General features: G+C 39.8%; 1 protein-coding gene across 2 annotated transcripts in view; it reads left to right on the forward strand.

Annotated features, from left to right (window-relative positions):
- hey1 (hes-related family bHLH transcription factor with YRPW motif 1) overlaps positions 1-11391 on the forward strand; it is a 59450-nt gene extending 48059 nt beyond the window's left edge. For both annotated transcript variants that reach the window (XM_042506698.2, XM_088090495.1), the window contains exons 4-8: positions 7868-8179; positions 8327-8402; positions 8514-8597; positions 8730-8811; positions 9147-11391. In XM_042506698.2, coding sequence (XP_042362632.2) covers positions 8094-8179; positions 8327-8402; positions 8514-8597; positions 8730-8811; positions 9147-9796 — 978 coding nt within the window. In that variant the 5' untranslated portion in view covers positions 7868-8093 and the 3' untranslated portion in view covers positions 9797-11391. The remainder of the gene's footprint in view (positions 1-7867; positions 8180-8326; positions 8403-8513; positions 8598-8729; positions 8812-9146) is intronic.
- The last annotated feature ends 2729 nt before the right edge of the window (positions 11392-14120 follow it).

Raw genomic sequence — 14120 nt, forward strand, 5'->3', positions numbered from 1 at the left:
AACAACTCTTTAAGTGATTTTCATGCTTATTGGACATGCAATTACTCATTAAATGCACTCTGTATGCAGGATGAAGTCTCCGCTTTAGACTGCTTAATATTTTCCCATGAAAAAGTTCCATATCTTTTGGTGGGGTTTTTGCAAATTACGGTTAGAAGAATAGATGCTTGTACAGTTTGTAAAGCCCTGAGGCAATTTTTTTTTATTTTTAAGGCTTGTAAAAGAACTTGACATTTTATTATACTGTGTGAAAAAATGGACGGGGGTTAAGAAGATGCTGGGATGAAGCAGGAAACAGGCAGAACAGAAAAGAACACCAGCTGTATCCTTTAATATCAGTGGTCACGAGTCAGTCAGGATCTGATTCATTTGTGTCGAACAGGTTTGACTGATACTTTAACTTTATTATTATACAATTATTTTGAGCTGGTTACATGTTGCACAGTTTTGGTCATTTCTCAAGACGTTTATTTCTATTGTTGTAGAATTTGCAGTTTACCCTCTTTCTGACTGAAACAAGAAACACAATTTTTGTATCAAAATGTACACTGAATAGTCGTCCTCATTGTTTTTTTGTTTTTTTTCGTGTCAATCCAATCACCAGAAAAAATGTTGGCCTTATATGTGTCTTTAAACCATGGCTATGTAACATCTTCACTTTATTATGTAGTGGGTGTGTTGAAACTCTATTTCAACAATGCTGTGGTAGCTTTAGGCACTAAATCCACTTGTAAAAAATATCATATTTTGGCTTAAAATATGTTTTGGGGACACAATCCCAGCAGGAAAACCAGCGATGTCTCGCTAAAAACCTATGACACTTAACCTGCTGATGGATTGCTAGAAAACACCCACGTTTGAAGCCTAAAAAGCCACTGGAAGAAGATGAATGCATCACTACAGAACACGATCTCGAGCCTAAAAAGCAGCTGGAAATACGCCTACAATTCGCTACAAAACAACAGTGTTAGGAGCCTATAAACACCCTGGAAAAACACAGACAAATTGCTATTAAACAACGGCATTTGAAACCTAAAAAATGTAATGGAATCGCATGATGAGTCGCTACAAAACCCTGACATTAGGAGCTTAAAAACCGCTGGAAAAACATTGACACATTACTACAAAACAATAGCATTTGAAGCCTAAATAGGTGATGAAATCACCTTGATGAGTCGCTACAAAACACTGACATTTGGAGCCTTAAAAGCCGCTGGAAAAACAGTTCGCTACAAATCAACAGTGTTTGGAGCCTACAAAGCTTCAGTGTAAATGTAATGGATGTTGTATTATTATTCTCCGGCCACTGAGCTGTTAATATTATTTCTGTAAAGTGAAAAAGCTTTTAATGACATGAGTCCTCGACCAGACTGACCTGAGGCGGACGATACCAAGAATATTTGAAGCAGTTAACAGTTTCGCATGACTTTGTTTGGTTTAGGAGTAACTGAGAGTTCCTGAATATGATATCAACATCATTCATCATCGTCACTCTGTCAGCATTGCCACGAAGCTTAATTTACACTCGCTGAAGTCATGTGAATCCACACGCTCTCAGCAGGAAATCAAATCTAAACAAACTCATACAGCTAAACACCTGATGACATGTGGATCATTGTGCAAATATGTACAGCAGAAGTCATTACACTTAATGCAGAAAATATGGACTGTGTACTGAACAGCGCTGAAGTGAATTTATTGGTGAAATCCGCCTTTAAAACAACTTCAAAGCCTGCGTGTGCACACATAACTCCAACCATTTCCCTCTAGTAAGACAGTCTAGACTCAATTTATGTCTGCACTGATGACATGTTATTGCTGAAAAAAATGCACTTGTGGCTTAGCGAAAAACTGAAATTCAATCCCCTTTTTGATTGTACAGTTTGAGTCGGCAGGAGCGGTGGAAACGTATGATTTTCTGGCCAAAATGTCAGGGCGATCCAACATTTAATTTTTAAATAAAGGTCTTAATGTTTCCCCTTTAAACTGACCCTAACCATGTGTATCAATAGTCAGTGTCTGAGAGGATTTGGCAGCTAAAAAGAGCCAAATTACCTTTGGGTTCAGTCTCAGCAGCAAATTACTGATTGAGAGAGAGAAAAGACAGAGCGAGGACACGATTCAAGAAAATAAGACGGAGGAAAATATGTGAAAACAGGAAATTAGACATGAAAGAAAAAGAGAAATGAATACAAGAGAGGAGAGAGCAACGGAGGTGAACCGTCACTGTGAGCCTGATTATTTTGGCCCTGAGTTTGAGTCGGTTTGGTGGCCTGATTTGCAGCAAAGAGAAGAGGGGAGGGAAGGTGGGAGGAGGAGGAGGAGGAGGAGGGTGGGGATTTGATGATGTTGTGTAGCGGGCCCTCACCTTCAAAGGGCGGCCCCTGAAAGGCCCTACTAATCACAACATGTGATGAGACCGGTAGAACAAAGACAGCCGTGCAGAAAATAACAGCGTGGGAACTCTGGGTGAACTTGAAATACAACAAGAGGGCTCACCCCCACCCCCTCCCACTCCCCCTCCTCTCTCACACACATGCACACACACGCGCGCACACACACACACACACACACACACACACACACAATCAGAAACTAATGTGGACTCACACCTGTGTTTATTGTGATAAAGGCTTCAGGTTGCATGAACTTGGACGTATGTGAACGCAACTCCCACACTCCCACTCTCCAGCACACACGCGCACACACACACACACACACACACACATACACACACACACACACACACACCCCAATAATCAGTTCGATGAATGTGAGAGTGCATCTGTGTGTCTGTGCTGCCTTAAGCGTAGCCTTGTGCGACAACAATAAGATGAAAACAGCCCTAAGTGCTTCCTCTCATTCATATAAACCAAACAAGGCGGCCTCCTCTCTCTCTGATGACTATTACGCCTTGGGTTGCTTTCGGCTCCCACTGATAAGGATCACCATATCACTGCGTGTGTGTTTGTGTGCCTGTGTGTGTGTGTGTGTGGTTAGTCACGACGGATCCATAATTTAGTGTTGATCTATATAAGATAAATATCAGCAACAGTACATTCCCACAGAGAATAAATGGCGGCGTGTTTGATTCATTTTGCAATATTCTTTTCATGTCTGACGAATCATGATTTTGTGTTTCCTCATTCTGTTCACACAGTAGTGCAGATTTTCTCGACTCATTCATAGAATTAAGTGTTGTTGCTTGGATGGGATATTAAACAGGAGACATTTATTAAAAAAAATATTTTAAAAGCGCGTTGTTGACATTTTGAAACTTGTTCTTTTCAGACGGTCGGATGACGTGTCAATAAACATCATGTAAACGTTACAGTATGTTTACATGATGTTACATTGTGTTAGGCTTAAAACTGGACTTTTAAAATATGTGTGAATATAGTAGTTGGTCTGGCTGAAATTGTACTGAGCTGAATTACTCCTACACCTTAACTGGCCTGTGCGTTCCTCACATGCTTCATAGTCCCTGCGCTGGGCTTTGACTCGGAAGCCAAACAGCATAAATTTGCCAAGTGCTTGTTAAGTGCTTTTAAAACCATGTACGACACTTGAAGTTTTAATTTGAGGAATCAGTTACACAGTGTTATTTTCCCCTTGTGGTGCCTTGATATGGAGGTATTTCTTATATAAAGTATTATATGTCAAGGCATATTTCAGTAAAGTAACATCATAATATGATGCAATATGATTGTTTTTAATTAAAAGTAAAGTTGTAATAAACCTAGCCCTCTTATATTATAGATAACGGGCCTGGGCAACAATTTTAAATAGATATCTGCAAGTGATATCTGTGATAAATATCAATAAAACTGCACCAACTTTTACGTAATAGTTTGAAATTTGGTAAAATACACGTATGTGCTCTCTGGTGGAGGATTAGATGAGAAGACCCATATTATTACATGTAGTATGTATATACTGTAAATGGATTTTCTTCATGTACCTCCATCTGTCTATCAATAGATTGATATTTATGCTTGATACTGAAATGTATGTTGTTTCTGCTTTCTGACTAATTATTTGCAGTGATTGAGGCATATAAGGTGTATTTGTAAGATGCCTTTAGTATATCATGGCTATCTGGCCAAAGACCTTTATGGAGTACTACAGGATTTGTACATATATATACTGGTATTCTCCTTAATGTCCATACAGATATTTCCTTCATATACTTTTTTTGCACTTTACATATGCAGCCTTTGTGTGATATTGATGTATATGCATTCTTTACTACTATTTATTTATGATTTTTTAAAACAGTTGTGTGTCACATGATGCAAGTAGGCATCATGGGTAATTAAGATGGCAACTTTCTGTTTTTTTATCTGAAGTCTGATGAAGAGAAACTTGATTCGAAACATCACACAGAATTGAAATCATTCTAACGGGAGCTACTCGACGTGCAGATTTAATTGTTGCTACTTTGCGAGATTGATTCCATTCTGGTGTGTTTTGTAAGTGGTGAAGCTACAGCCAGCAGCTTAGCAGAAAGACTGGAAACAGGAGGAAACAACTCGCCTGGCTCTGTCAAAGCAAAGCGAACAGAATCTGCCCGCAGCTTTAACACCTTATACCTTTGAGAGTGTGGGAAAACAGCAATTCCCAGTTCTATGTGGGGTACTGGAGTATTTCTTGGCTAGGATCAGTAACTTCCTGAAGTATCCGCTGGTAGCCTTGCAACAGCTCAGAGGCAAGAAATATTCCAGCACATAACCTCCAATAAAATATGGAGTTTCACACTTTGTTTTTTATAAGGATTAAACAGAAAACAAGACAAGTTTGTGTTGTGTTCAGACGGTCTGACATTTCCTTGCGTCTTATTCACTGTATACAGGCAGCAGTGCAATGCATTCTGGTAGGGCTATATAGCATTTCAGAGTGTCGGGGCATCCACTACTTATTTGCATGAAGGTGACTTCACACCAATCAGTGGCGTTCAGCGTGACTTTTTGCATCTTGAAACTCCGAAAAAACGCTTTAACTAACCATGTATTTTATGTGGTAGAACAAAACGTGAAAGTCTCTTAAGTTTGTGTTAACCTCAGACCCTATTTAAGGTTTCTGACCAAAAAACCCACTGACTTTGAGACGAGGGGACCAGGTCTGCCGAAATGCTAACTGATTTCTGGGTTTTAGGACTCTTTACGAGGGCGCTTTAAAACACTAAATTACAAGGTGCTTTAACCCTTTGAAACTTGGATTGACATCCCTTTTTTTTGGTTATGTTACGTTCAGCCAACTTCTTAAGTATTCAAACCTTTGAACCCTGAGAAAATGTGCTTACTTTTAAAAAAAAAAAGAAACATGGGGGGGTAATGAGCAACTTTGCAAGAAATGTCCTGCAAATGGCAAGAGTATAGTAGATTTAGAAAGTTATTTTTAAAAAAGCTTGGAAAAAATGTTAAAAAAGCCATATTTATAATTATCTTGATTATTATTAAGCACTTTTCCCCAGGGTATCTCCTTGTTTGTTTGTTTTTCTTTCTTTTTTTGTTTCTACATTTTACTTTGTCTTGATATATACGGGGTTTTTTTTGGCTAATTTTTGGGTCACATCTTGCTAAGCTGCCCATTGCCTTCTTCCCATGTTTTTGAAAGAAATCAAGCCAATTTGCAAGCCAATTTGCTCAGGGTTCAGAGGGTCAAAGCAACAAAGTGCTTTTACATGTTGACGTAGAATGATTTAAGTTATGTAGGCTTAAGGCTTATCTTATGATGCTATCTTTTTCTACTGAATGCCAGTTTACTATTAAAATAAGCCACAGTCTGGTCCCTGCAGGAGACCCTCCACTGAAGAGCTGCAGCTCCTCATGCAGTAACATGAGCCCTTCATGTATACAAACACACACCAGCGGCTCTGTCAAATCATTTGGAGAGTGTGACCATTATAGGAGCCACCAGTCTTGTGGTGGTGATGATGTGGAAACTCCTGCGGGAAAGGGACGGGGACGGCTTTGATTGCATTATGGTCTTTTGTTGAGAGTCCTTGAAGTCCCCACAGCGTCTTTACGGTGCATGAGGTCTCTCTGTGGGGTAAGATTAGACTTGGTGGCTTCCTCTGGTTGCGGCAGTGCTCCCTGTCTCTCCTCCCGGGCTGAGTTAGTATTGGATTACAGGTTCACACGCTCGCTCGCAGACCGCCCGTCGCCCCGACCAATTGCTCCATTCATTCCAGCGCCGGAGACGGCCGTCGGCCTCTGATTGGTTATCAGCGCTGGTTAGGGAACTTTCCCACGGCCAGCGCGTGCTGACAGCCGGCCAGCCACTCCTCATCACCACCGGGACGCACACGGGGGAGGAGGGGCGGGCATGGGTGGGGCAGTCACGGACCGAAAGTCCATTGGACCGCTGTCAAAGTTTCTCCAAAGATCCTCTATGTAGGGAAGAGGAATTACTCCAACGTGTGGTGTCACAGAAATCCATGAAGCTGCACTTAAAAGTGTAAAAAAAAAAAAACAGGGAACTTTATAAAGATAATGAACTTAAAATAGTTATTAAAATTACTGGGCTTATCCAGATATTTTATACTTCCGCTTTTTCCCCATCAATTTGTATTAATATTTTAAAATTTAATGTTTTAAATTGTATTTTTCAACATTATAGTTTTTCGTTTTTTATTTTTGTTTTCAAATCAGTTTTGTTTCATTTAGCTTCTAGTGTGTGTTTAAGAATAAAGTTTGATTATGTTGAATTTTAGTTTAGGTTTTAATAGTAGTCTCAGTTAGTTTTACTTATTATTTCTCTTATAATGTAGGGAATGTTTGTTAGATGCGTGATTTAAAATGCTCAGAATAAGTATTATGAGTATTATTTTGAAGGCAATAAGTTATGATCAGGAAAATGATGTTGCTGTTGTAAAAAGAACACCAAGCTTTAAGTGGCAAAAACAGTGTTCAGACGGCATCAGTGATTAGGTTTTGGCAACAAAACTACTTGGTTGTGGTCAGGAAAATGTTGTGGAGTCATGAACACTTGTTTGTTGGTCCTATTCAACTTGAGCAGACGTTTGTCCCATTTTAAGTACGTCCATTCATGTGAGGATGTAAAAAGTGGATGGGTTTAGATTTAAGTTGATGGAAAGCCTGGTGCATCTCTCACAAATGCTTCATGATACCTCTGTAGTGATGCCGGGGGCACAATCCAGGCAGTTTGTTTTGACGTCCTGGTAGTGAGATCAGGTTGGTTCTCCTTGAGTGTAGTTTTTATTATTTATTTCAGTTTAACTAGCCTAAATAGTTCACCTTGGACTGAACTCATAGATGCACCAAATGTTTATTGCACTTTGTTCAGATACTAAGCTTCTAAAAAGTTCAGATTAAAAATTCATTGTTGAACTTTGTAAAACAATCTCATCACCAGCTCCATTCTGTGGCTGTTCTGGAGCTTTTGATAATTCTCACAATTCAACAATCCGCCACAAATGAAATTTTCCAAACTGTTGTTTCTAAGGTTGAAAACAAACTTTTAATCTCAAATATAAAATCATGCGCATGATGTACTCAGAAATAATTAGTGGGTAAATCTTTCTGCCAAGAAAGTTAATGTGATGTGATCAAAAACTTTGTCAACGACAAAAAAAAACAACTTTTGTGTAAATGGTCACAAAACATTTAACATATTGAACATTTTATAAGATCATGAGACCTAAAAATGGAATTTCACCTTTTTTGTTTATTTATGTAGCTATTTTAAATGTAATTTTTTTTTTTTAATTCTGGATGGCAAGATTAATAAGGCACTGATGGTCTCATCTCACTGACGGTACACTTTTACATAACTTCCACAGCCTACAGTAATTCCCACAGAGTGAGATGTCTTTTCTTTATGTCTCCTCTCTGACTTGTCAAAGCGCACTTAGATGTGCTTGGGCCAACTGCGCTGTCACTCAAACCCACGGCCGCTCTGTGATTGGCTGCTCTGTCCCCGGACCCCGCCCCTGCTGGCCGGCACCAGCGTTGAAATGACACCGTGGGAAAGCTGAGAGCTTCAAACGGAGGCGCTTCGGGCAGACCTGTGCAGACGCGCGTCTGGAAGACATAACGGGAACACTAAAGGACTATTGTGGACGAATCAAAATGAAAAGGAATCACGATTTTAGCTCCTCGGACAGCGAGCTGGATGAGACCATTGAGGTGGAGAAGGAGAGCGCGGATGAGAATGGGTAAGTTATTTGGCCCTTTAGTGTGGGCTAGTTTGTCTGTCAAAGTCGTTCAAAATAAATGATGCAAAAATAAAAACGCCTTCAACATCAGATGTAACAGTTAAGACTCATATCTAAAACTACGTCTGCCGTCTTATTTCTTTTTAGGAACATGAGCTCGCCTCTTGGCTCCATGTCTCCCACAACATCTACTCAGGTGCAGGCGAGGAAAAGGCGTCGAGGAGTAAGTACATTTTTAAAGAAAAGTAGTGTCGGGGACTTTGTGCGTGATGTCATGTGCACATATTCTGTAAATTACCAAATAAATGACCACATGCATGCTGTCTTTCCTCAGATCATTGAGAAACGGCGCCGTGACAGGATCAACAACAGCCTGAGCGAGCTCCGCAGGCTGGTTCCCAGCGCCTTTGAGAAACAGGTAAGCAACAGGCAGCACCACTAATATCACCTATACAATGTACAAATGTATTTTTATGTTTAATTCCAACTTTGTTTATTTATGCACTTTTGATTTTTTTTGTACCTAATCTTATTTTTTGTCACATTGAAGGGCTCAGCCAAACTGGAGAAAGCGGAAATATTGCAAATGACTGTTGACCATCTGAAGATGCTTCATGCTGCTGGAGGCAAAGGTATGTCTGAGATCCACTCACTGCCACAGAAACTTGTTAAAGAATCATATTCATGTGCTTAATAGGGAAAAAAATGGATATGTAATACTTTTTTTTATCATTTCTGCCAAAAAAGAGGGAAGAGCTAAATAAAAAACAGGAATGAATAAAATAAATGTGCAGATTAGAAACTGGTTTGTCCCGTTCTGACTGAGTATTTACTCTCTCACCGTCCTTTAAGCCAGGGGTGTATTGATTCATGTCAGACGCAGCTCCTTCAGCTCTGGACAAACTTGTTTGGTAGCAGTTCAGGTGACTTTTTAAACTCATCTGCTGTCTTCTTCCTGTCCCCTCAGGTTATTTTGACGCCCATGCTCTGGCGATGGACTACCGTGGTTTGGGTTTCAGGGAGTGCCTCACTGAGACGGCCCGCTATCTGAGCATAATCGAAGGCCTGGACGGCACAGACCCTCTACGGATCCGCCTGGTCTCCCACCTTAACAACTACGCCAGTCAAAGAGAGGCTCACTCCGGCCTCAGTCATCTGGCGTGGGGCTCTGCGTTCGGATCCCCTCCTGCCCACCTGACCCACCCCCTCCTCCTCCAGCATCAGCAGGGTGCACCGTTAGCACCTTTACCCCGCAGCGCCACCAGCAGCCCACAAACTCCTCTGTCGACTACATCCACCTCTTCCTCCTCCTCTTCGTCGTCATCCATTACAGAAACCCACGTCCCGGGCAGGCGCAGCGGCAGCGCCACCCCCCACACAGATCAAGGTCCGATCCGGGTTCCCCCCACCACTGCGGCTCCCAGCACCGTCCCACACCCCGCCTTGGTGTCCTCATCAGCATCCAAGCTCTCCCCTCCTCTCCTCTCCTCCCTCTCGGCGTTCCCCTTCCCCTTCAGTGCCTTCCCCATCATCTCCCCCACCATCAGCGCCCCCGTCCCAACATCCAGTGTGGGCAAACCGTACAGACCCTGGGGGATGGAGATAGGAGCTTTCTGACTGAGATGAGAACACAATTTACACATAGACTCATGACCCAGCTGAGCTGGACTTTCAAGGACAAGACTTTTTTTTTCAGCTACGAAAGTACTATTTTTTCTATGATCATCCCACAGAGGATACACCTAGCTGCTCTGTAAAATCTGACAAGTTGATTTTTACAACAAAAAAAAAAATCTAGGAAACTGATTGCCTTAAAAAATGTAAGTAAATGTAACTATTGATCTTAATTCATGTTGACTTTATATGTAATTATTAAGTTTATTAAAAATTTTGTTATATGTACTTGATTTTGTGAAGTTATTGCAACTTAAAAATGACAAATTAAATTAAATCAATCTTCCTAAGTTTAAGCAGCTTCAGTAAACAAAGTATATCATGTTGTATATCTGTATTCTGCTGGTTGCAAACTAGTCAGTCATATTTGTATTTTCATAAACAGTGGGGAAACAGAACTGGCAGATTTTCTGACTTCATAATTTGCAAAATCATCTTTGTCATGATGAAGTTAAGTCAGAGTAACTTGGTTAAGTTAAGTTGCTGACACTGAATAAACCAGATTTTTTTTTTTTTTTAAGTCGCAACAACTTCACAAAATTAATTTTGAGTAAACTTAACAGTTAGACATAAACGAAACATAAATTAAGATTAATAGTTATATTTCCTTTTGCAAGGCAATCAATTTCCAAGATTATTTCAAGTAAGATCAACTTGACACATTTTACAGTGTGTAGGTTTTTTATTTTCTTGCTAATGCATTGTGTTTTTTATAGAAGAGAAAAACAGTGAGGAGGGAGACCGCGACTAAAAAGCAACACGAGTGATTTATCGTGATTGATCTCTGTTCCTGCCCACCCCCTTCAGAAGTTTCACCCACTGTTGTCAGCCTATCAGGAATGGCTTTTCCAGATGGTCAAGCAGTCGCCGCCCGTCAAGTTCCTGGGCGAAACTGTCCCCCCCTTTGTTTTCCCTCTGCGCTGAAACACCCAGCGCTGGTGCCCTGGTTACATACAGAGAGGGGCGCGAGAGAGGAGGGCTTGAGGTGGTTGAGAGTCACCCCCTTTTTACAGCATTTTATGGGGTGGAATAACCGAAACCAGGTGTTTGTTTGACTAAACACTGGGAACAGAAGTTAGCTACCAGCTTGGTTGAAATAAACATGATTTACCCACGACCTCTGGTGTTCGTATGGTGGTCTTTTGTTCAATCCTGCTTTCCCATGTTTCCTCTTTACAGTAAATTGTGACCTTAACATCTGAGGCTTCACATATGTTTTACCAGTTTCCACCACCTGTTCCATATGTTTTTGAAGTTCTCGTGTAACTGATGTTTGGGTGATTTTGTCATCACTTTGTGCTCAAAATAACAGCATTATTGAACAAGAGGGGAGCTCATATGTATTCGTCACAGTAGTAAAAAAAATTAATCTTTTTCCCATTTTCCACTTCATATTTGGTGTCTCCTGGTAAACCTCACTGTAAGTTTGTATATTTTATGCTTGTATAAAGCACAAGGAAGCACTGACAAATCAGATTTCAAAGTTGTTGCTGGTGTTAATGACAACTTCCCTGTAATAAAAGAGTTCTGTGAAATCACCTGTGGCTTTATCAGTGTCTTTTTATACGTGAATGTTCATTTGCATGTCTGTTTGCTCAAGTGTGAATGTTTGGTGTGTGTGTGTTTGCTTATCGATGCCCGCAGCTATTTGTGTGTGTGTGTGCGTGCAGTACGTGGCGACGCCTGGTATCAGATGCTTGTTTCTCTCAGCAGCCCTCTGTGTGTGCACAGGAAACCATTAACAAGGAGGGGATATCCTGGACAATAGCAGCCCGGCTGGCCCCATGTTCTGCGTGGGAACTAGAGGAGGAGGAAAGAAGGAGGGAGGGAAGGTTGGAAGAGGATGAAGAAGGAAAGGACGGAGGTATGGAGCGTGGAGTGGGTTATGGAGGGAAAGGGGGGAGAAACGGGACAGGGGGATCAAAGGAGAGAGAAGAAGAGAGGGACTGAAAAACTGTGAGAAAGGAAGTGTGCAGGCAGTTTTGTCCCTTTGCCATCGTTTCAGCTCTCACCAGCTGCACCTACTGTTCTCGGCTCCAGCATGCCGTCACCTCTTCTGCTCAACCAAAACTTTACTTCATGCCAAAATATCCCTTGCTCTTTCATCTATTTCTCCAAAATGTACACTCTGTTTCTCCCCTTTGATCTCTCTCGTCATTCTCCTTAACCCTTTTTCCCTTTATTACAGAGGATGATGCAGAGCCAGGTGATGATGTAAGCTTCACTGCAGCCAACATCACAAGGTCAGTGAGATGTCTCAGTCCAACTTGTCTTTTGTCTCCCCCAGCTGGTCGTAAACGGTACTTCATCAAGTGATAGCATCTCAAAGATGGCATTAGTGGCATGTAACAGTGTATAACAAGTTATGCGTCCTACATTAAAGACACCTCAGTAAATGTACTTAACCCTTTGAAACCTGGAGAGAAATCACTTCCCTTGTGCTTCCTTCAAATGCCTTTCACAAGTATTAAACTTTTGAACCCAGAGCAAAGTGCTGTGACTTCTTTAAAAAAAAAAAAAAAAAAAACTTGGGAAAAAGGCAATCAACAACTGGGTAATAAAAGTTTTACAGATAGCAAGAAATCATTAGATTTAAAAAATATTTTTTTAAAAAGCTAGGGAAAATTGTTTGAGGAAAAAGAAAAAGCGAGGGAAAAATGTGTAGCGCAAAAAGAAAAAGCTTAGGAAAAGAACTACATTTCTAATTGTCATGATTACATATATAAAATTATGTAGCAAAATAGTGTAATTTTTTAAAGTACATTTTCCAGGTCATTTTTGTTTTCGTTTTTTAAATTTATTTTCTTAGTTTCAGCTACATTTCTTTTGCTCTTTTTGTTCTTATTTCTTACTAATTTTTGGGTAAATTTTTCTTTTGCTGCTAATTGCCTTCTTCCCATATTTTTGAAAGAAATCGAGTCAATTCGCTCAGGTTTCAAAGGGTTGAAGGTATTGATGCTTTTAAACCTTTGAAATTGTTATATTATGTTGTCTTTATTATATTATTGAATTATTATTGATGTATTAACTTGTAAGCAGTATTTTGTATGGGGTAGCTTATCAGTGTGTAGCAGGGATTGTTTAATGTTTAAATAGGCCATCACATGATTTAAATACTCCAGAGATAGAGTTTCTATATTTTTACTCCCCAAATTCTTGCACCCAGAGGTTTGAATCAAGAGTATGAGATCAAAAATTTTCACTAGAAAAATAAAAAATAAACAAATAATAATAATAATAGTATTAGTGATTGTATTGTGATGGCGCTTAAGGTGTACATTTTTCTAGACTCTATACATAGTGTGTGTGTCTTCTCTTATTGTGATTTTCTCCCCATAATTTGAATTTTACTTTCTAGTTTTAATTTTTCTTACTAGTTTTACTTCATTGAAATTCAATCTTTTTTCTCTCTTTTTTTTCCTTTTTTTTTTTTTAAGTGTGTCTCTTTTTTGTGTGTATGTAGGCCTATTGGAGATTTCTTCTGCCCTCCCTTATCCTTAATACAATTTTGAATGCAGCTGATTGCTAGAATTTTTTATCTGTTTTTATATATCATATATATATATATATATCAGTTATTTTATTAGTCATTGATTGGTAGATTGTTGATGAATTGTATTATAAAGTATTTTGACATGAAGAATCTTGATCAATTTAGATTTGTTTGATGTTTTGTCATATGCTCACTACATCACTGTTTTCTTTCCCTGTTTACTTTTTCTGTGTATTTTCTTTGTAATTTATTGAATTGTTGATTGTCACTTGTTTAACCACCTTGAGTGGTTCACTGCCACCACAGAGCTCGTAAACCTATTGCTGTGCATTATATGGTCTTCATTCATTTTTTTCCTAAATCCAATCCAGAAATAGTTTGAAGTAGTGTGAACAATACTTTGCTGTAATGAATATTACCTTTTAAACCCATATAAATAGCTAAAAACAAACGCACAAAAAAACTCGCAGATCTACTCTTTCCTCACTGAGAAATTCTGGATCTGGCCTCGCGCTCCGCCCACCGCTGCTCGCGCTAGGTTGACCGGCTAATAAATGGCTTGTGATTGCTAGTTGCTAGTGTTAGCATGAGCAAACATTGGGGAGATTCAGTCACACGTTTGAACCGCAGTCCAACTCAGTCACAGGTGAAGAGTTATAGCGCACCAATATCAGCTACAGGCAGCAGACGTGTCGGTAAGTGTAAGTGTATGGTAAGTGTTTTTAGCAGTTTTAAAATGTATGTTGTTTATTAGCTTGTAGGCTAACTTTACTG

This window comes from Plectropomus leopardus, chromosome 17 (assembly GCF_026936395.1).
Source record: "Plectropomus leopardus strain MGB_pleo_1.0 chromosome 17, ASM2693639v1, whole genome shotgun sequence".
NCBI lineage: Eukaryota > Metazoa > Chordata > Actinopteri > Perciformes > Serranidae > Plectropomus > Plectropomus leopardus.